The sequence below is a fragment of the Marmota flaviventris genome, chromosome 4 (genome assembly GCF_047511675.1).
Source record: "Marmota flaviventris isolate mMarFla1 chromosome 4, mMarFla1.hap1, whole genome shotgun sequence".
NCBI classification, from domain to species: Eukaryota; Metazoa; Chordata; class Mammalia; order Rodentia; family Sciuridae; genus Marmota; species Marmota flaviventris.
The window spans coordinates 156859509-156879520 of NC_092501.1; the positions used below are offsets into that span (position 1 = coordinate 156859509).

The 20012-nt window shown below is 47.9% G+C and overlaps 2 protein-coding genes across 16 annotated transcripts in view; one reads left to right on the top strand and one right to left on the bottom strand.

The window, feature by feature from the left end:
* Positions 1-16788, top strand: part of Pcca (propionyl-CoA carboxylase subunit alpha) — a 359349-nt gene extending 342561 nt beyond the window's left edge. The window contains exons 22-24 of one of the 2 annotated variants that reach the window (XM_027938819.3): positions 2932-3072; positions 14174-14251; positions 16449-16788. In XM_027938819.3, coding sequence (XP_027794620.1) covers positions 2932-3072; positions 14174-14251; positions 16449-16517 — 288 coding nt within the window. In that variant the 3' untranslated portion in view covers positions 16518-16788. The remainder of the gene's footprint in view (positions 1-2931; positions 3073-14173; positions 14252-16448) is intronic. The other variant, XM_071611620.1, reaches the window with a different exon arrangement.
* The window catches only part of Ggact (gamma-glutamylamine cyclotransferase), a 56107-nt gene continuing 37755 nt past the window's right edge, over positions 1661-20012 (bottom strand). For 12 of the 14 annotated variants that reach the window (XM_071611622.1, XM_071611623.1, XM_027938822.2 and 9 more), the window contains one exon: positions 17958-18879. In XM_071611622.1, coding sequence (XP_071467723.1) covers positions 18417-18866 — 450 coding nt within the window. In that variant the 5' untranslated portion in view covers positions 18867-18879 and the 3' untranslated portion in view covers positions 17958-18416. Of the gene's footprint in view, positions 2164-17957; positions 18880-20012 lie in introns of those variants that run through there. The other 2 variants (XR_011707428.1, XR_011707427.1) reach the window with 1 other exon arrangement.

The window sequence follows — 20012 nt, forward strand, 5'->3', positions numbered from 1 at the left end:
TGGGGTCATTTTCCATAACTGGGTCATATATGCCATTTGCTCCCGTTATTGTCACTTATCGATTGAGGAGCCCATGCAGGCCAGACCCAGAGAGCACCGTTCCCTGTTCTAACTTACATGGTGAGGTGTTTGTTATTCAAGAGCTTTGTATCTATGTGGCGGTGGTTTGGGGACCAGCTCCCCAAAGCCAGCAGAGTGAAGTTCCGTCCACTGATGAGGCCCCAGCTGACGCTTCCCCCTCCGCAGCAGCCCAGCTCCACCAACAGGCAGCTTCTCATCAAACAGACGCTACTGCGGACCCAGGCAGTGAGAACCGCTGTCTTCTGGGTCCTGCTTGGCCACCCTGTCAACGGGCCTGTAGAATGCTGGACTGCCCACCTGAAAATGTCTACAGTGGGGTCTGTCTGCTTCACAACAACAGCAACAAAAACATCTGAACTCTGCAGGGCAGTGTCGCACGCCACTCCTGGAATATTTAAATGTCCATCACTAAACTGAACTTGTATCCTGCCGTTGCTGAAGGGATACCTTCCTGAAATCTCTCAGCTAGTTGACTGCCCTGAGTCCCCAAAGAATCCCGAGACACCGATGGATATCAGTTTTGACTGTAATCTCTGGTATATATTCTTAAATAACTTCTTTGTTGGGCATCAAAAGGCTTTTCTCATTCTCACTGGATGGGCCCGCATGTGCCCCATTTCAGCCCCATTTCAGCCCCATGGGGCATGGGCTCCTTGTACCCCACAGGGGCCTCCAGAGGCTGTTTTAAGACGGTGGGCTCGTGCAGGCACACTAACAGGGCCAGGACGACATCAAAGGTAATCTTAAGAGAACCTGCTCTCTGCCCCCCTTTGTATTCAGAAAGGCCATTTCTAAGCCAACCACGTGCACCAGAGTTTACTTTGTTGTTATTTTTTCGCTTGTGATTACAATAAGTCACTTATCCCCCAAACGGATTTAAGAACAATAAACAAATACAAAAGGAAAAGGAACATTTCACTGGTAACAAAGCCTGCCTCTGAAGGCGCTGAGCTTTGTGACTCTCACATCTCTTTCCAAGCCAAGCAGGAGTCCCACAGAGAAAGGAATCCAGAAGATACGAAAATTATAAAGAGAGTAAAAGGATCCAGTTTTAGTCAGGATCTGGTAATTTCTGGGGAGAAATAGGGCTAAATGCACTCTTAGCACTGGATCCCTACTAATGCTTATTTTGTGATATAGCTAAAATTAGTTCAGTTTATCTGTTGTGGTGGAAGTTCGTAAATGGCATTCTCCTCACTTTTCCTGAACTCACAATGAAAATTGAATTGGGCAAAAACCGACCTGTGTGCAGCATTGGAAGCTGAAGGGGCACCGTGCTGACCAGTCCCAGAGAAGGACACCCCAGGGCGCTGCCCGCAGAAAAGTAACTTCTGGTGGACTCCCACACCTTTCTCAATCCTGGATTTTCCCTTCCAAGGCAGAGGCAGATACTAACACTGTGCAATCTGGCCCAATTATATTCCCCCCTTTTCTCCCCCCCCATAGGTTTAATGAAGGACTTGGAGGTACAATTCATCGTTGATAAATAGTCCCTCTGCCCAGAATGTTTATTAGACTGACAGCAGCATGCACTCTCCTTGCTTTTTCCCTTGCCACTTATGACTCAGATGAATTTTAATAGGAGCAAAAAGCTTTTATTTGCACTGTAATTTCACTTAAGGATCATATCCTTCAGAAACTGGCAGATGCTTGTATGTCTTGATTGCAAAACACACACTCAGGAGTAAAGAAACATGCAAAAGATGTTATTATTCAACCTGTCACAGTGTCGCAATTCTACTCGGAACCTAGGCCATCAAAGCTCTTCATCGGGGCCCTCCCCTCTCCTTTTAAAGAGGCCCTGCAAAGAGCCTACTTGGAGGTCTCGCTGCCTCTGTACAGAATCCAAGGGCAAATTGGATTTCGTCTTGGCGTCGCTGCCATCATGGTGCCCACAGGAGGCCTCGGGTTGCAGCAGCTCTCCTCAAAGCCGGCTGCCCTGGTGCCGCTGCCGCTCGCCCCAGAGGTTTGGTTGGTGGGAGTCCAGAAGTCTTCAGTAGCTCTTCGTCCAGCCATTTCTTCTCCTTTCCGTTTGGATGAATCAAATCAAAACGGATTCCCAGAGACAGGATTTTTTCCTGTCTGGTAGAAATTCTCTATTAGAAATGTTGAGTGGGACTGGACCCACTTTAATGTGCCTCCTACAAGAGGGGCCCTGAGACCCTTGGCTGTGCACATTGTGTGTGGAAAGCCTTGATATTCTGCCCCCAGCTGGGAAGGTGTTCTCCCCATCCTGTCATGGCAGAAAGACTGCGGGATGTGCTTAAAAAGGCAAGCTGACTTTTTCAGTTGCCAATGTAACATTTTATGCCATTGGAAAAGATCTGAATTTTAAAGATTGTTCACCCAAAACAAACACTGAAACCCTTTGTCTTAACTTGTGGGTGCACACAGTGCAGCGGCTCTCTGGCGGGTGCGGGAGTCCTGCGACAGCGATCTGCTGCCATCTACTGATGTGAGCTCACAGTGTCGCCGCCTCAGCCCTCAGCTGACCCAGCCCACCAGTCTGCCTTTCTCAGCACAAGTTTGTAAGCCGTGAAGGGACACCGGCAGATCCATACTTTTGTCTTTGTGAAGTGTTAAGATGTTTTTCTCAGGACTCCAGGATGATTATTATGTATTGCTAATTAAGGAGTTGTTTTTGTTTCAAGAAATTTCTTAGATGGCTGACTGACAGTAAGAAAGTATAAGAAGATAATGTATTGGGGTGTTATGTACAAGGAATTTAAGCATGTGACTTAAAGGATATTGGAATTTTCCTTTAAAAGCTAAATCCTGATTTTAAATGAGTGCTGCTTTGGAGGAAAAGTTCATCTTTTAAACTCCTTACTTTTTTTTTTTCCCCTTAAGTACAAGGTACGTGTTTTAACCAAACTCGCTGCAGAATTGAACAAGTTTATGCTGGAAAAAGTGGCTGAGGACACAAGCAGCATCCTGCGTTCCCCGATGCCTGGAGTGGTGGTGGCTGTCTCCGTCAAGCCAGGGGACATGGTAAGGGCCATGCCTATCCCAGAGGGTCCTGGTTGCTCAGAATTACTCTCCACGACGTTACAACCGTGGCTGTTTTTCCTTGCCTTAAATGACCCCCACAAAACAGCAAAGCAGACCTTGTGAATTCTCCATCTCCCTGTTTGAGGTTTGACTGACTTAGTGACACAGCTCTGAGCACCGCCCCTCCCCAGTGATCTGGAGCTACAGCAGAAAGAAGGCCAGGTTTATTCTCTTATTTCCCAAATTCAGTGTTTTGAGAAGATTTTACTTAGAATTGCTATTTACTTTCCAGCACTTGTGCTTAACATACCCTTGAAGAACTCATGTTAAGAAACAGTCCTCTCCTGGGGGACTTCCTGCATGACTTCTGAAATAAACGTCTAGTTGGGAAGGAGAGTTAAGGGCAGGTCAACCCTGTAATCTGTATGGTACCAGAATGCTTCCGTCATTTGGTAAACAAAACGTAGGATCGCAGTTTGAAGTTTTTCATCTTGGCCTGGTGACACTAAAGCATAGATCAAAGCCATATTAACATTCCCTCACATGTGCAGTCCCAAGACAGCTCGCCCTGGATGACCTGGTAGGATGTATGCATTTCTTAAAGTATAGACAGAAATCTCTATTGATTAGCAGAAAAAGTGAAATGAAAACCATTTAAGATGCAGCAGAAGGTTTCTAGAGGCACTTAAGTACTTGCATTTTTATTTATGTGCAGGAAAGTAGCAGCCAAACATGACAGACTGTCATGGATGATAAGGCGATTCCATTTTATACCTCAGTGAAGTCATTGGGGTTTACATCTTTTCCTGTCAAGATTATACTAAAATGCCTCCAGATTTCTTTATTAATACAGGGAAAATCTCCTCTTAACATTGAGGAAAACTCACGGAGTTGGCACTGGCTTCTAGAAAAGTATCTACAGAAAAGGAATATTAATAAACGTGGTGAGGTTCATTCAGGTGTTTTAGGTGCACAGCCTGAAATTGAGATGTGGTGTGGCAACAGCTGTACCTGATGATACGGAAATAGAGCCCCTAGCTTTCTGGAAAAGCATCGGAGGCGAAGTGGCTGTGAATTGCTGCCCGTTTTGAAAGCATGGCTATTCCTGGAAGAAAGCACTGGCTAAGACTGACCCCGAGGGTTAGGAAGTGGGAGAGGTGATCCATGGGAATTACACGTGTACAGGGCAGTGTTTGCCTGCGTTCTGCTTCCCCAGGAGCGGACACGGAGGACGGCTCCTGGCCTCCATGCTAACCATCGCACATGCACACGCTCCATTGGCGGAGGAACAGGGGGCTCTTCTAAGGACTCATGGCAGGCCAGCACACAGTGTGCAGGGTGTCTGTTCATTTTCCTTCTTAAAGTTTTTCTGGAAGCTGTAGAGTATATACACTGCCCGTCTGAGCTTGTCAGCCCTGATTGTGTGGCTTTAATTTGAAAATCATATTTGTGCTTTTTTTTTTTTAAGTAATGTGTTTATCTTAAATCCTTACTTTTCTAACACCCGAGTCCAAGCCTAAGCCGAGAGGCAGGGCAGGGAGGAGGGGCGTGCCACCTGCCTGGAAGCAGAGGGACAGGAGGTCGAGGTTATGGTGCTGGCCCCCCATTTGCCCAGCTTGGGGCGGCTCAGCAGGCAGGAATCAGGAGCTTGCTAGGCCAGGCCAGCGCAGCCTTCTTGTTTAACAAGTGCTGTCTCCTGGCCTAGCTTTTCCACATACCAAAGGGGTTTAGCCTTCATACTTTCCATTTCCTGGTTAATAATTTAATGTGGGAAAGCAAGGCATTTGGTGGAAGGGAACAATGTGCTATTAGTGTTTGCTTCATTGGGGTGGCTCAGATACTGAAAGCATCCACCCATAGTTAAATGTGGGTACTGAGAATGGTTTAATTTGAGGACTCATTGTTAGAAACAGTGTCACTGTGGAGCAGTGAGGCCTATATGACGTGTCCCTTAAAGTCAGAGTTCGTGGAGGCCACCCAGGGAAGTGGCGCGTCATCTCCGCATCCTGCCTCCTCTTCAGGAATGCCCTTTTCCCATGTGTGCCCACGCGGTCAGGTGGGCATACGCTTCCTTTTATTCCTCTCTTTGGGTCCTTGCAGAACTTCTTTTCATATTCTGTGCCATTGTATTGGGATAAAACAGTCTTTACCCTTGAGTTACTATTATGAGTGAAGAATGTCCCAAACCCCTAATACTGAAAACAATGAGGGTGAAAAATTCAGCTCTTAAAGCAACTTCTATAGTTAAATTCTGTCTTGTGTAATTAAAACATAAGAAACTTTACTTGGACCAAAAGCATAGCACTTACTCCATTAGGCCATTATAAGAAAATACTACTTGTAGCTTTTAAGTTTTGTTGATTCAAATTATTTTAACCCTGCAGGGCACATTAGGTCTTTCTCAGAATATAACAAAAGCTGAGCAGGTTTCCACTCTGGTCAGTACGAAGATGATGCAATCAGTTACTCCGTGTGTTTTCAGGGGAATCAGGGACACAATACCAACCAAGGGCCTGCGAGCATTCCGTTTTACTCTGAAACATTATTTGTAATTTAACTTCCAGCAATCTATCATTTTTATGTTGACCATTAGCAAAACTTGACACACATAGAATGGTGGGTCAGCAATAAGTTCTGCAAAAGTGACATAAACCATAAATGACGAATCTGTTTTGTGAAATGACCAATTGAGCAGTTTAAAAACCTTAGGAAGAAGAAACTTGGGCTGGCTGCTTGGACTTGAGATGCACCCAGACGTCTTGGTGTGTGGGGCCAGAGCCCTAGACATTCTTTCCCGGATTGCATGGCAAAAGCACCTGATATTTTCAATCTCTGTGATTCACTATTTAACATTCAGTATGGCAGCAAAATCATTTTTACATGATTATTAAATTGGTTTTTCTTGACTATGGGGGCAGGAGATATTAGGACAGTAAAATGCATAAAAGCAAACAAACCACAAAGTAGGACTATGATTATTAAAGTCATGATTCACAAATTTAAATCTGAAAATGATAGAATGACTTTTTTATGCCTTTTCTATATACTTTCTGAAAATGTTTTTACAGTGACATTTCATTTTGAAAAATACCTCTTTTTCATACAACACTATCATTTTAAAATATATATCTTATATGCATGTATCATAAACTGAGAACACTTAATGTAATCAAAGTTAGCATTTTTTATAAATGTTTTAATTTTAATTTTTTCTTTTTTAAGAAAGAGTGAGAGAGACAGAGAGAGAGAGAGAATTTTAATATTTATTTTTTAGTTTTCGGCGGACACAACATCTTTGTTTGTATGTGGTGCTGAGGATGGAACCCAGGCCGCACGCATGTCAGGCGAGCGCGCTACCGCTTGAGCCACATCTCCAGCCCCATGTTTTAATTTTTAAACTTGTGATATTCTTGAACAAAAATTTTCTTTCAGAATGAAGGCAGAATACACTTTTCCCATATGCTAACATTCGATGTACAGTTGCTACATTTATTGCATGATTTTTTTTAATTTTTTTTTTTTTAAAGATAGAGTGAGAGAGGGAGGGAGAGAGAGAGAGAGAATTTTTAATATTTATTTTTTATTTCTCGGCGGACACAACATCTTTGTTTGTATGTGGTGCTGAGGATCGAACCCGGGCCGCACGCATGCCAGGCGAGCGCGCTACCGCTTGAGCCACATCCCCAGCCCCTATTGCATGATTTTTATTTTGACTTTGAAGTGTAAAATAAAGCCATTCTGAGCACATTTGTATTGATATCAGGAGAAAAAAAAAAAGAGAGAGCCAGCCCACTCGATATTTTAACACTGCATTTAGTTAAGACTCTTCTGAGTTATGCTTGGGTTCTGCAGAAATCTCATATTTGCATTAGTGATATTCATCTTATTTAATGCATCAGAAAATTAAATGAGGCACAGCACATAAGAAGGCTGCATGCTCATTTACATTTCTGTCTTCCTTAGTTGGTGACATTTGTTTGTGAATCCAGGTAAAATAATAGAGAAGCATTTAGTACCTGTTGCTGATTTTCATGACACTTAGCCCTGTTCCTGATAGAAAGACAGACTTTGGGATATTTTTGTGAGGCTGAGATGAGGAAGATCCCCTTTGTTTTGAGACTGACATTGAGCAGAAGGGCAATTAGGGATTTGGGATTGTTGCTCTCAAGAACAATGCCTTGGGCAAAAAATGGCATCCTCTGTAGAGTACAGTGCAAACACTGCGGGATCATTAGTAGAACCACCCAGATTTCTCCCTGGCTCTTTCTCCTTGCATGTGTCCCTTCCAGGGGGGGTTCCCAGGCACATAGGTAACCACAAACCACAAGGCGCAGGGGCCCCACTGCACAGCCTGATGGACCACCTTCCCTTTGTCTCCAAAGCTCCTCCTTCAATAGAGCTTCAGGCTGACCTTGGGGAGTGGCAGGCAGATTTGGAAAACCTTTACTTTTCCTATCTTGAAGAAAGGCTGTAGTTGTGAGGTATCTGGGTGAGAAGGGTTGGGTGGGGCCGCTGGTGGGTGTGCCCATGCCACCAGCCTGGGCGCCTTGTCAGCCAGGAGCAGTGGTTGCATCTTTCTGTGGCAGAGGAGCGAGCCAGGCCGTTGGACAGATTTTTCAGTTTCTGGATACCTTGATTTAGAATTAGAAAATGATGGCAATAATTACATGTACATATTTCATAGCAGTAGTTACTGAAGCAGTTTATTTGGGAACATGCCAGCTTTGCACCTAAACCTCAGATTGTATTCCACAGCACGTACGTGGAGATTCCTGTGTTCATTAACATTTTAAACCCTTAAATCATGGAATATTACGAACGTACAGAAGGTTATGGAGAGCAGTCTCACAGTCACCAGTATGCTCTCTGTTCACCTTTACAATATTTGCTTCAGATTTTACATAGCAATAAATATTACACATGCCATGAGCTTGCCCTGTGGTCTCTCTAGTGGGGTTCCTGCCCTGTCTTCTTCAGAGGTGACAACTTTCCTGGTCTTGGCCATTTAATCTCTTCCAGGTAACATATATTTTTTAAATCTGAGGGGTAGTTTTTTTTTTGTTGGCAACAATTTGGCAGTTTTTACAATTTAACTTAATGATAATTATCAATATGAGATCAAAATATCCCGATGGATCAATCAGCAAATTAAATACTGTAGGACAGTCTACTGCAAGCCCAGGAATGCTCTCTCCTGGGACGAGAGGCATGTTGTATTTGTTTTAAACATCACTGAACATGATGGTTCTCAGCTTTAGACAGATTCAAAATATCTTTTCTCAGTCTTCCACAAATGTAAAAAAAATCACAATTTTACTGAGTCCTCTACCATGGCCTACTCCACAGAGGTATAGGTATCTTAAGGTATCTTATAGGTACCTTAAGGCATTTTTGTAACTATATAGGTTTTGGCTCTGGTTTTGAGTTAAGTTAGAAGGCAGTAGGGAGTAACATTTTTCTTTATTTTAAGGAATTTTGTGAAACCTGAGACTTATTTTGTACTGGTCACAATCCGCCCTCCTTTCCTGGTCTCCTGTCTCCCACTGCACGGTTCCAGGGAGTCCTAGGTGGGGGACCCCAACCCACGACCTCCAATCCTGAGCCAGCAACTAAGCCATACATGTTACCTCGCCCCTCAGCAAGTCCCAGGAGGCCTGCAGCTCCTCCGCCAGGGGCTTGGGACACTTCTCTGTGTGTCTCCTTTCCTCATAATTTGATGATGGTTCCACCTGGCTTAAATGCTTCAGCCTCCTGGGGTTCCCCCGCCCCCACCAGGGCACACTTTACATGAAGATACTGGGAAAGTACACACTGCTCCCGCAGGAGCCATGAGAGCACACGTAGCAGCTATCTCAGCGGCTCAGAAAGAGGAAGCTGGAATCACCAGAGTCCAGCCTGCCTTTTAGCCAAGTCAGCAGTCAGGGCCCTAGACACACTGCACTGGGCACCTGTCCTACATGGCACAGCCTTTGAAGGGGCATTGAGGGGTGTTCGCCTGTGCGGAGTAGTGGCAGGGTTGACACTGATCCCCAGTTTTCGGGGGGCCGGTGCTGAAGGGGAGACTGCGGCAGGCCAGTAAGCCCTCCAAGCCTTCTGTCTCATTTGGCAGACAAACACAGAAGGGAGGACAACAAAAGAAGGCTCCTTCTCCCATAAAAATGCCTCCTCCCCCTCCTTTCTCCCTCCAAAAGGGGACTGATTTTTTCAGCTGCACACGGCGATTTGGTGCTCAGTCTTGCAGGGAAACAGTTGCTGTCTGAAGAGGCAGGAAACAGTTTTCTTTTAATTGCCGAAATCATTCGGAAGTGCTTCATGCCCCGCTTCTATACAGCAGATGCTGTGCATTAATTGGCCTGCGTAGAAGTGACCCAGGGTTCCTTGCAGCGGGCCCAATTTTAGGCAGAGGGTTTAAATAGCTTATTTATTATTTTGTATAATCTGGCGTACATTATGTGCTCACGCACGTGTCGTGTTTCATGGTCTGCAGTTTCTAATGTCATGTGGGTTTCAAAACCTGTGTTTCTCGGGTAATGTAGTAGCAGCAGGTAAGCTCAAAATACCATCCATCAGGAGCTAATTTTTTATCCAGATACTCCAATGACTGATGAACCTGTCTTTTGTGTGAATGTTGAGCACAGTAGAAGGCCATATGCCACTGGCACGGTTTCCTCTGCATTCTTTACAGTTGCTAGAGAGTGGGCTTCCAAGGGGGAACAAACTCGACGCCATTGGCGTCGTCTCTCCTATATTGAAATGACAGCACCTTAAAGCAGCCCTGGGTTTGATTGACAAAAGGGGGTAGGGGCCATCTTAAAGGAAACCTGACTCCCATAATGATTTTCTTTATCAGAGATATGGCTGCACACTCTTAATAGGGAACCTTGTTTTGTTCCTCCCCGTCTGTTGCAAGCAGACCTCAGCCCATTAGAAGGGCCTCCCTTGTGTGGGAAGCCACAGCTGTTACTGTAAATCTCATCCAGTCACTGTATCACCCCCATTTTGTGGCTCTGAAGGATGAAATTGAGAAATGGAATACTGTGCAGTCATCCTTCACGTCTCCAATTTGAGGCCTCTGCCATCATTTTCATGCTTTTATTCCAAATCAAATAACATTAGTGGGCGACACCCTCTTCTGATCAATATCTGGTCGCAAGTGCAGCTTTCAAGCCTCTGCTTTTGGGGTCCTCCTTTTATGTTTGGTGGAGATCCCCCCCTCTCTTTCCTCTCCTGCACCTCCTTTGAGCTTCCTGAGGGGCGATGGCAGTTCGCGGTCTGAAGGATACACGTTGCCAAATGTGTCCCAGTCCCTGCGTGTTTTCCGAGAGAGGCCACGTGCGCGGGGAGGTTCTGTCTTTTAATCTTTGTGGAAGGAGTGAAGAGGACTTGGTAGAAGGAGATTGGGGGCTTTAATCAGAAACAAGATGTGGCTTAAATCATTAGCACAACAAAGCATACTATAAGCTTCAAGATAAAAGTCTCTGGGGAAAGAGTCCTCTGAAAATAAATGGAACTTGATAGATTTCCATATCATTTATAACTTCCCTTAATTACACTTGGAAGACTTGCCAGTAAAACTGGAAAATTGGCAGCCTCTATCCATTAGAGTCATTTTGCCGACCATGGCAAGCAGCTGGCTTTACTGGATTTTATTTCCCATCACTCACAATTAATCATCAGCTGGAGATGTCTGAAACTCTTCAGCACAGAGCGATGCTGGGTGACGTGCAGGCCCCTAAACATGCGAAAATCTGCTGAGTAAATGGGCCGAGTTCTCTCTCCAGCCTACTCATTGGGGGCAAGGCTGGCTCCCGCTTAATGAGTGCCGCTCTGATAATCGGATGCGAATGTGAACCTTGACCCCGTGTCAGGGGAGAGGACGCAATAAGCCGGATGAAAGATATAGGATTCGGGCCTCCAAACTTTGCACCAATTAGACAGGGAGCGGAGAAATACATCAGGCGGGCTGGGCTCATCAGAAAGACTTTCCAGGCTTGTGACCATTTAGTAAGCCCAACACTGGAGACATCCTGTCACAATCATTAAGTCTTTATCAGATGATTCACAAAAGTGTTGGAGAAGCGTGCGCACATGCTGCAGGAGCCGGGCCTGCCATGCACACTGCCTGCCCGAGCCTGCAGGCCCCGGTGAGCCCAGCCAATGCCCAGCTCCCCAGGCCCTCAGGGCAGGCCCCTGCCCAGCCCCGTGCGCCGGGATGTGTGGTGTGCTCTTGTGGGACAGTGTGGGCCACGAGCCCCAGGGCCCCAGATGAGAGCAGGGTCTCACCAGAGCCCAGAGATGCTGCTTAGGGGGGCCTGGGCCTGGCTCCAGTCCACCCAGACCCTGAGCACACCGCCCAGGGACAGCCGCTGCCCAGAGGCTGGCCGCCGTGGTTTGCTTCCACTGCATTCTCCGATGTGCAGTCTGCACTGTGTTTCCCCGACTGGATTTTGGGGGATGAAATATGTTGAAATTAGATGAAGCCCATGTGTGGACATGTGTGTTTGTGAACGTGTGTGTGCATGTGTGGAATGATGCTCTGGGACAACGCTGCGGGGGGGTATCAGGGACTGATTTCTAAGAGCTGCCTCTTAGGCATGGGTGAGAGCAAACACTTTATAAAACAGATAAAGCCGAGGGGAGATGCGGTGACTCGGGTTTTCATTTGAAGGTAAATCATGAGGTAAGTATGGCCACAGACACAGGGAGAGGACCTGGGGCCATGGAGAGCCCTGGTCACACTGCGTACTTCAGTGCTGCGCTGGTCGGGCAGAAGACAGGATTCCTTTGTATCAGGACGTACTTTCTCTGGTGTGTGTGTGTGTATGTCTCCTTTTTTTTTTTTCCATGCAGCACTGGGGGTCCGACCCAAGGCCCCGAGCATGCTAGGTGAGCACTGTACACTGAGCAGTACCCCTAGAGCCTTTTGACTTCTTTTAATCACCAGAGTTTCACAGTCAGAGGGACTTGTAATTTTGGGATTTCCCACTTCTGATTGTCTCTGGCTACATCAGAGTCTTTGGACTTCTGCTTAATGATTTGGGACCTAGCCCTTGCAGTCACCTCTTCGCAAATGGTCCATGTTATAAGCACCCCAGCTAGCCAGGGCCAATGGCCAATGAGAAGTAATGGCAGAGCTCCATAACTCGTTGTCCACCCCCTGTGCCCAGGCTGTAGCAGGGCCTGGAGGGCAGTTGTGGCTTGGCCTAACTGGCCTTGAGCATGTTTGCTATGGGAATTATTGTCAGGCTGGCCTTTGCCCCTTGGCATGACCACTGTCTCCCGTGCAGGCTTCATTTCTTACTCTTATTTGCAGATCTGTTTAGAGAAGCAGCAGGGGCTCCTGACTGCCTAACAGACCCAAGCAATGGGATGAGTGGGGACGGGTAGTAGCAGGGGTACAGCTGCTGGCAGAGGACTGAGGCTGTGCCCACCCACCCAAGCTGAGGGGCAGGGGTGGACAGGGCTCCAAGCCAGCTCTGGGCTCTAATATCCATGGAGGAAGACAGAGTGGGTGGGCTTGTGGGAGGCCAGCACACAAGTACCCGTGGCAGGGACTTGTCCATCTGCAAAGGGAGTAGTGACCGGAGCCCAGAGGTGGAGATTGAATCATAATTTTTGGACAGAATTTCCATGGTGTTCTGTTGCAACTCGGACCCACTTCCAAGGAAGCCACCTACCCCTGTGACCTGGGTGCCCAGTCTTTGGGTCAGGGTAGTAGAGTCCTGTTGCTGGCTCTGTCTGGGAGGCCGTGGGCTGGGCTACTTCATGGACCTGCCCTTCTCTCTTTCTTGGTCTCTGCCTTCCTCTGAAGAGAGAAAAAGGACTAAATGGTGTTGGGGGGGGGCGGGGTGACTGTCCCAGGGGCATGTGCATTGCTGAGGTACTGCCCTCCCTGTCCCCCTGAACATTGTTCTGCCCCGGGTATGGAATGCAGATGCCAGGTGAGGTGAATCTGCAGTGACAGCGAGCACTGTGCGCTCGGCAGCATGGCGTCTCCTCCTTGCCAGCTCCGGAGCTTTGGCATCCCCTCTCTTCCTATATTTCTGTGCCAGGAAAAAACAGCCCACCACCTGAACAGCAGAGGAAAGAATACCCAGAGCTCAGGCTCCCGGCACTGCCAGTGAGACAGCTTGCGCCCCACAGGGGGCCGGGAGGGGACTTGGAGATCACTTGGGGATTGCAGGAAAGAACATTCTCTAGGCACTTGTGCAGCACTGGCCAAGCACAGCCCCAGTGCCCACCAGCACCCCGCAGAGCCCTGGTCCTGCCATTTCAAAGACCCAGAGCCCCTTTCCATAAAGCTAAGAAAAATCTGGCCTAGCTCGTGGGGGCTTGCCTGTCAAGACCAGAGAAAAGTGAATAAACAGAGTGGCTTTTAGTCTGCAATTCCTGGGTTGAAGCCCCTGGCTTCACCCCACTGGGTTTAAACCGGGCTCAGCCAGGATTTTCCTCATGATAAGGCAGACGTCGGAACCCAGGAAGCCTGAGCAGGGGCCTGTGAACCCAGCTGCAGGCTTTGTCCAGGTGGGGGAAGTGCCTTCGTCAGGAGGGGTGTCTGCAGGGGAAGGTGCCATCCTCGTGGCCTGATACTCCCCAGCACCATCAGCAGAGATGTGCCCATTTTGGTAATGGTTGCACGAGCTAAACTCACACATGGTATGACCCGGTAAAGGAGCAGCTGTCACTGTCACCATAATCAATGTTAGAACAATATTATCCAGTTTCGAAACCCTGCACCTGACAGCACTTACTTTGGTGTCCTCCAGCCCCAGAAAAACCTTCAGTCTTTCAGTTTTGGGAAATTTGCCTATTCTGGACATTTTAGGAAAGTAGAAAATATTCCAATTTTGCAGCTAAATTTAAAGGTCCCCAGGGGAGCCCCCACAAGCAATACTCCATTTTTTTCTAATGAGGACTTGTTGATAGAAGGAATGGCCTTTCACTACCGTCCCCTAAAGATGAACTTGGAATGGGAATGTTAGAGGTCATTCATATATTTCAGTACGTTTGACCAAGAATTCCTTAGTGATTTCATTCTTGGATGTTACTGCAAAGTTAGAGTGCTTTTAAAACTTCAGCTTACTCTTCTTTCATTTTCTAGGTATCAGAAGGGCAGGAAATTTGTGTGATTGAAGCCATGAAAATGCAGAACAGTATGGCGGCCGGGAAGACTGGCAAGGTATGTTCCCACCAGTCCACACCAGCCTTATGACCAAAGGAGAACTTCCACCTTTGCGTCATGGATGGTTTGCCCCGCTAGGGACTGCAGAGGTGATCTTTCTCTTCCCTGGGGAAGATGTTAAGATCCAGGAGCTCTTTGCTCTGCATTGATGCATCCCCGTCTCACAGAGTGGGTTCCAGAAAGTCTGGAAGTCTGTGTTGTGTTCAGATAGTTAAAGAACAATTGTTCTTCACCTTAATGTCTTTCAAATTAAGGGGTCTTTAATTTTTAATGTTTACATCTGTCTTGGAGGCAGTTAGTTATCTGAGACTTAGGTGACACAGCAGGAAACGGTTTTACAGATTGCAAAAATTAATGTAACTCTTCAAGATAATTTTTCCATGAAGAGAACAATTCAGTTGTAGATCATGAGGATCCGCTGCCCTTGCACACACGTGGACCTTAATGATTCAGGGAGAAAAGGAGGTGTGACAGTACTGAAATTTGTTAAGAGTGAAACTTTTTGAGTGTATTTTTTCTTTGAGGAAAACAAAAAGCCTGTGAAGCAATCGTTTCACTTTCTTCCCAGGACTCAGGGGATGCCATTAGTGGAAAATGACCCTTTTCTGAAGGGTGTCTGGTTTGGTAGTGTCTGCACAGCGGAGCATGATCGGTGTGAGAACAGCAGCAAAGGCTGGCTGTGGCCTGCACTGTGGCCACACCGTGGGGACTTTGGGTGTAAAGAGAGATCCATCAGTTCACGACCAGGTTTACATCAGAGAGATACACAGCCTCTGTCTGTCACTCCAGAAGTCAAAGGGACTGATTCTCAGAGAAGGACAAGGGGATCCCTGTAGCTCCCAGCAGGTAGAGCAGAGGTCCCCATGCACACTGGCCAGCCCTGAGCTGGCTGCCAGGCTGGAGCAGGTACAGGTGGCCCCACCTTGTCAGGGAGGTTTGGCAGAGTAGGAGGGCATGATTTGTGGTGTTTCAGGAATCCTTTCAAAATTTTGATGACATTTAAAAAAGTGGACAAGAAAATGTAGGTTTCTGTTCACATAAAAACTATTCTTTGGGATTATTTAACATTTCATCTGTGATGATTTGTGGGGGATCAAGAAGAGTGCCAGCTGCAGGCTGAGGGTCCCCGTGTGGCTGGGCTGAGCGTGGCCTCGCTTCCTGCAGCAGTGTGAAGCCCCATTGCATGTCTTTGGATTTCCTCATGGAGCAGTCTCAAGGGAGGCAGAACCCTTTGCCCTCAGCAGCCCAGAGCTGCTTCTCAGGGGCTGCTGGGTGTGAGCGAATTCTGTGCTTTGGCCCATCCCCTGCAAGCTGGAGTCCCTCTGCTCATTCCACGTACCAGCCCCCTCCCCTGGGCCGAGAGAGCCATATTTCCTCCTAGAGAAAAGGTGCACAGTGGACAGGGTCTCTAGTGACTGTAAAACATCACGACACATAATCAGAGGAGACATCAGGATTGTCATTTAGGCACTTCAGTCCAAATGGCATCTGCTGAGAGGGCTTTGGAATATTCCTGCATGGGTTCACATCCTTCTTAAAAACTCAGCTCTAGTTTGAGATAAAACAGCCTGGCTGGACTCTCACCACGAATGGCGGGGATACCGGCCAGCGCACCGCCCCAGACGTCACTGGCATTCTGGGTGTCTGCCTACGGCCGGTGCTGCCAGTCAGCACAAACCCACGTGCACTTTCACACCCAAGTGGCTGCCTCCAGGGAGGCACGGGACCGTCTCCACACACTCTGGCCCCTCCCTGCTCATTTTAAATCTGAACACAGATTTGGCGAGCACAACTTGACGACACTGAGGAGAAACGGGCAGAATGAGAGGGCATAGTCTCACGTTCCATCATGCCACCAAGGGCAGGCCTCGAGGCTCCTGAAGGTCGCATTTCTCGTCACATGGGGGGCTGAGATTGGCTGGGGAGCTTCTCCTTTGCATCAGCATCTATTTGGACTGTGTGTGTATGTGTGTGTGTGTGTGTGTGTGTGTGTGTACATATATAGACGTTCTTTGCACCTCTTCTGTCCTTGTCAGCCCAGAGGGAGAGGTGAGGGACATCCTAAGGATCTTCAGGATGCCCCCAGGCCAGAGCTCCCTGGCCCAAAAGTCAGTTCCCTCCAGAGAAGGAGTAGGGGGTTGCTGCCTTCGGACTGGAGCTTATGACTCTTCTCCCCCCATTTTTTGAATTCCAGGTGAAGTTGGTGCACTGTAAAGCTGGAGACACAGTCGGAGAAGGGGATCTGCTCGTGGAGCTGGAATGAAGTATTTATAGCCTTTCAGGCATCACCCGACTTAATTAGCCATTTGTATTATTCTCTCACACTCGATTTAGTCAAGTGTTTCACGGGAACACTTCTGTGCAGCCGGATCTACATCTCGTATTTATTCCACAGAAGAGTCAAAACCAACATTCTGCCAAAAAAATCACCAATGGAAATTTGTATTGATATAAACAATTATACATATGATTTGTACTTCTGTGAGATTTCCTAGTGTCAAAATTAAATCAATAAAACGAAGCATTTGTCTAAATATTAGTTTGCCCTTTTTTTCGAATGAAGACAATGTACACATAAGCGACAGGCTGTGCCAGTTGACGTAACACTAGCATTCATTGTGATCCCTTTTAGAAATGTGGATTCCAGTTCTCTGCCTCCAGTTCTAGTAAATCAGCATTTGCCATCTTACAATCTGATCACCTTCCTTCTTCCGTAATTGAAGACTAACTCCTGGGGCTGATTATCTGACTTCCTAAGGACGAGGTGGCCAGGATGACTTCTCAAAACCCCTTCCTGCTGTGATTCTATGCAGGCGCCATGCTGGATGGCCGAGTCCTAGGAGGTGACTTTGGGGCCCCCTGGCTGAGCTGGGCCACGGCCTGCATTGTCCCGAGGACAGGCCCACTGTCCAGGTCCCGTCCCCACTGGGCCCTCGGGCCGTCTCACCCGAGCTCCTCAGCTGACACTCAGCCTTGCCTTTTGTGTTTTGTGAAGCCAGTTTCCAGTTAAGAAAAAAGAGGCTAAAAATAATGATCATGTTTTTGTGCCAGATGTAGTTAGCGACCCAGTCTACCATTAAGTTGAAGGGTGAGTGAGCTCCCCAGCCAGAACGAGGCCACTGAGGAGCAGCAGCTGCATTTCCATTTGTTCTGAGTTCTTGGAATCCACCGCAGACTTTGCTGGTGAGCAGAAGAGAGCAGAGCCGCTCGCCGACGTGAAGCTCGCTGACAGACCGTCAGATGGAGGGGGCAGTAATTGGTACTTGGTGCCTTGCTAACATTATTTTAAGTGCTGTTTGTATTTGGAAGCTAAGCCTTCTGTCAGGCCTGAAGAACAAATTGCTAATGTGTTGGTTCTTCTCGAAAGGCCCACCCCCAAGTCCTGTGCCTTCAGGAGGTGTGGCGGGCTGGCTGCGGGGGTCTGGGTGCAGATGAACCTCCATGTGAAACCTGGGTGCTCACCTGCATATGCCGGCAAGTGGGTGTTCATTATTTTGCTAGATTCAAATAAATCTATTTAAAAAGAGTCAAACAAACACCAACACCTTTATATTTTAATTCCCAAAACATCTTGTTGAATTTTAAGCGCTATCTTCAGTAGTCTGTGTGTGTTCTCATAATTATGAAGAATGAGGCTATATTTCCAGTACAGCATGCTTTTCTTTATTTTATTATTATTATATTCAACCACCCAAAATAAGTATTTACTCAGATTTCCTTTATTGGTGCTACAGGCTAGAATCAATTCAGCTAGCTGCCAACCTGACGGCAGCCATCTTTCCAGTCACTGAGGACATCATCGTCAGAAGAGATCAGAGTGGAGGGAAGCAGGAGAGCATATGAGTTCTCCAGGTGCACTCAGGAGAATTCAGATCCAGAGGCTTCCTCCTCTAGTACATTCAGAAGCCCATGAGGCCCTTAAAGCAGCAAGCAATGAGGTGGTACTGGGTGGAAAGATTCAGGGGTATGATCTTGCTGTTGGGATGTCATAATTATTTGCAAAATCGATTCCACTAAAAGATAGATTGGCTTCTTTTTTCCCAATTGAGTTTTGCAAATGTCTGTTGAAAAGGGCACCAGTCTGCTGTAGCATTCAGGTACAGACTGAGCTGAGGTCTCCCAGCAGAGTGCCCTCTCCTCACCGTGGCCCCACCGGCCCTTCTCACCTGTTTTCTCGTGGGTTGTAGCGCAGCCCATGGGGTCCCTCCGAGTCATAGCTCTCGTGGTAGGGGAGGTGGACCCACTCGGGCGGGTAGGTGGCCGTGCTGTACAAAAAGCACTGCACGCTGTCCCCCGGGAAGCCCTCGCCCTCCCACGTAAGCACCTCCACCTGCACCTTGGTGCGCTGGTACATGTCAGGGCAGCCTTCAAAGTCATCAAGGAAGCACAGCATGTGCTCGTCCACCCTGTAGATCTCGCCCAGCACAGAGTGGCCCCTGCCCGGGAGGTGGAGCAACCAGGGGATGCTGTGTTCACCAGCAATCACCAGGGGGTAAGGCTTGGCCGTGCGTCCTCGACCCTGGAAGGCTGCAAAGCCATTGGCGCAGTCCAGCAAGACTTTGTGGTTGGGCTGGCCTTGCTTCAGGGTGCCGTACACGAAGACAAGGGCCATCTGTCTGCAGGGGCTGCAGGAGAGAGGGTACAGGCACGTCATGAAGTGGGAAGAACTGCCACCCCCGTGTGTGGGGTGCAAACTGTGTGGAAAGCGCCAGAGAGAATGTCCAGCAGGCATTGTTGGCTGGCATTCCCTCAGGGCCACTCCACAGTGCTGACCATAGACACACTGAGGATTGTGACAGCTCCCAAACTTACTACCCCCCGCCCCGCCTCCATTCCTTCTCTCCCTCAGTGGGGAGTGGTCCCAGGGCCTTTGTACACTAGGCACGCAGTCTGCCACTGAGCTACATCCTTAGCTCTTTTAATTTCTTTTTAAATATTTGAGATGGGGGTTCTCCCTAAGTTGTCCAGGCTGGCCTTGAACTTGTGATTCTCCTGCCCCAGACTCCCACGTAGCAGGATTACAGGTCTGCACCACTGCACTGGCTCCAATCAAACTTTCTTAATGGACATGAATTGGAAATTCTTACAATTTTCACATGTCATGAAAGATTTTGATTTTTTTTCAGCCATTTAAAAATGTACAAGCTATTCTTAGCTTGCGGGCCTTTTGAAGTAGTGCCAGGCCAGACCTGTAGTCTGCCAACCCTTGGTCTGGAGAAGAGGCAAACTGTGATTTCAACAATCTTTCATGCATTTGAGAGAACATTTTGGTAGCCCTGATTTTCACTTTGGGACCTGTTGGCCCCCAGAGCTAAGCTCAAAGCCACAAGACGCCAGTCTGCTCTAACAGGAAGATGGGGCATGCTAGACACCTCTGTGCCACCTGGCAGACTGACCCCTCCCCAGAGCCACCCTGCACAGCCCACCCAGGTCTCCTGGCTCAGGCAGCCAAACAAGCCCAGGGGGAGCCACAGAGTCAGCATGCAACAGGGGACCTACTTCCTGAGCTGCCCACTGAGTGCCAGCAGCCTACCAGGCATCACCTGAAAGAGGCCAACCTCTCTCAGGACCACAGGCCTGACCTGTTGATACCACAAACCTCCTCACACCCACACCTCACTGGCCCATCCCCCCCAGTGGAAGAGCTTCAAGGCCAGAGGACACTTGACAGGGCCCCAGCAGTGACCCTGCTCTTGACTACCATGTGGTGGGCACTGTGGTCCCAGGAAACGCCAGGCACCTTTACAGCTGCTCTCTT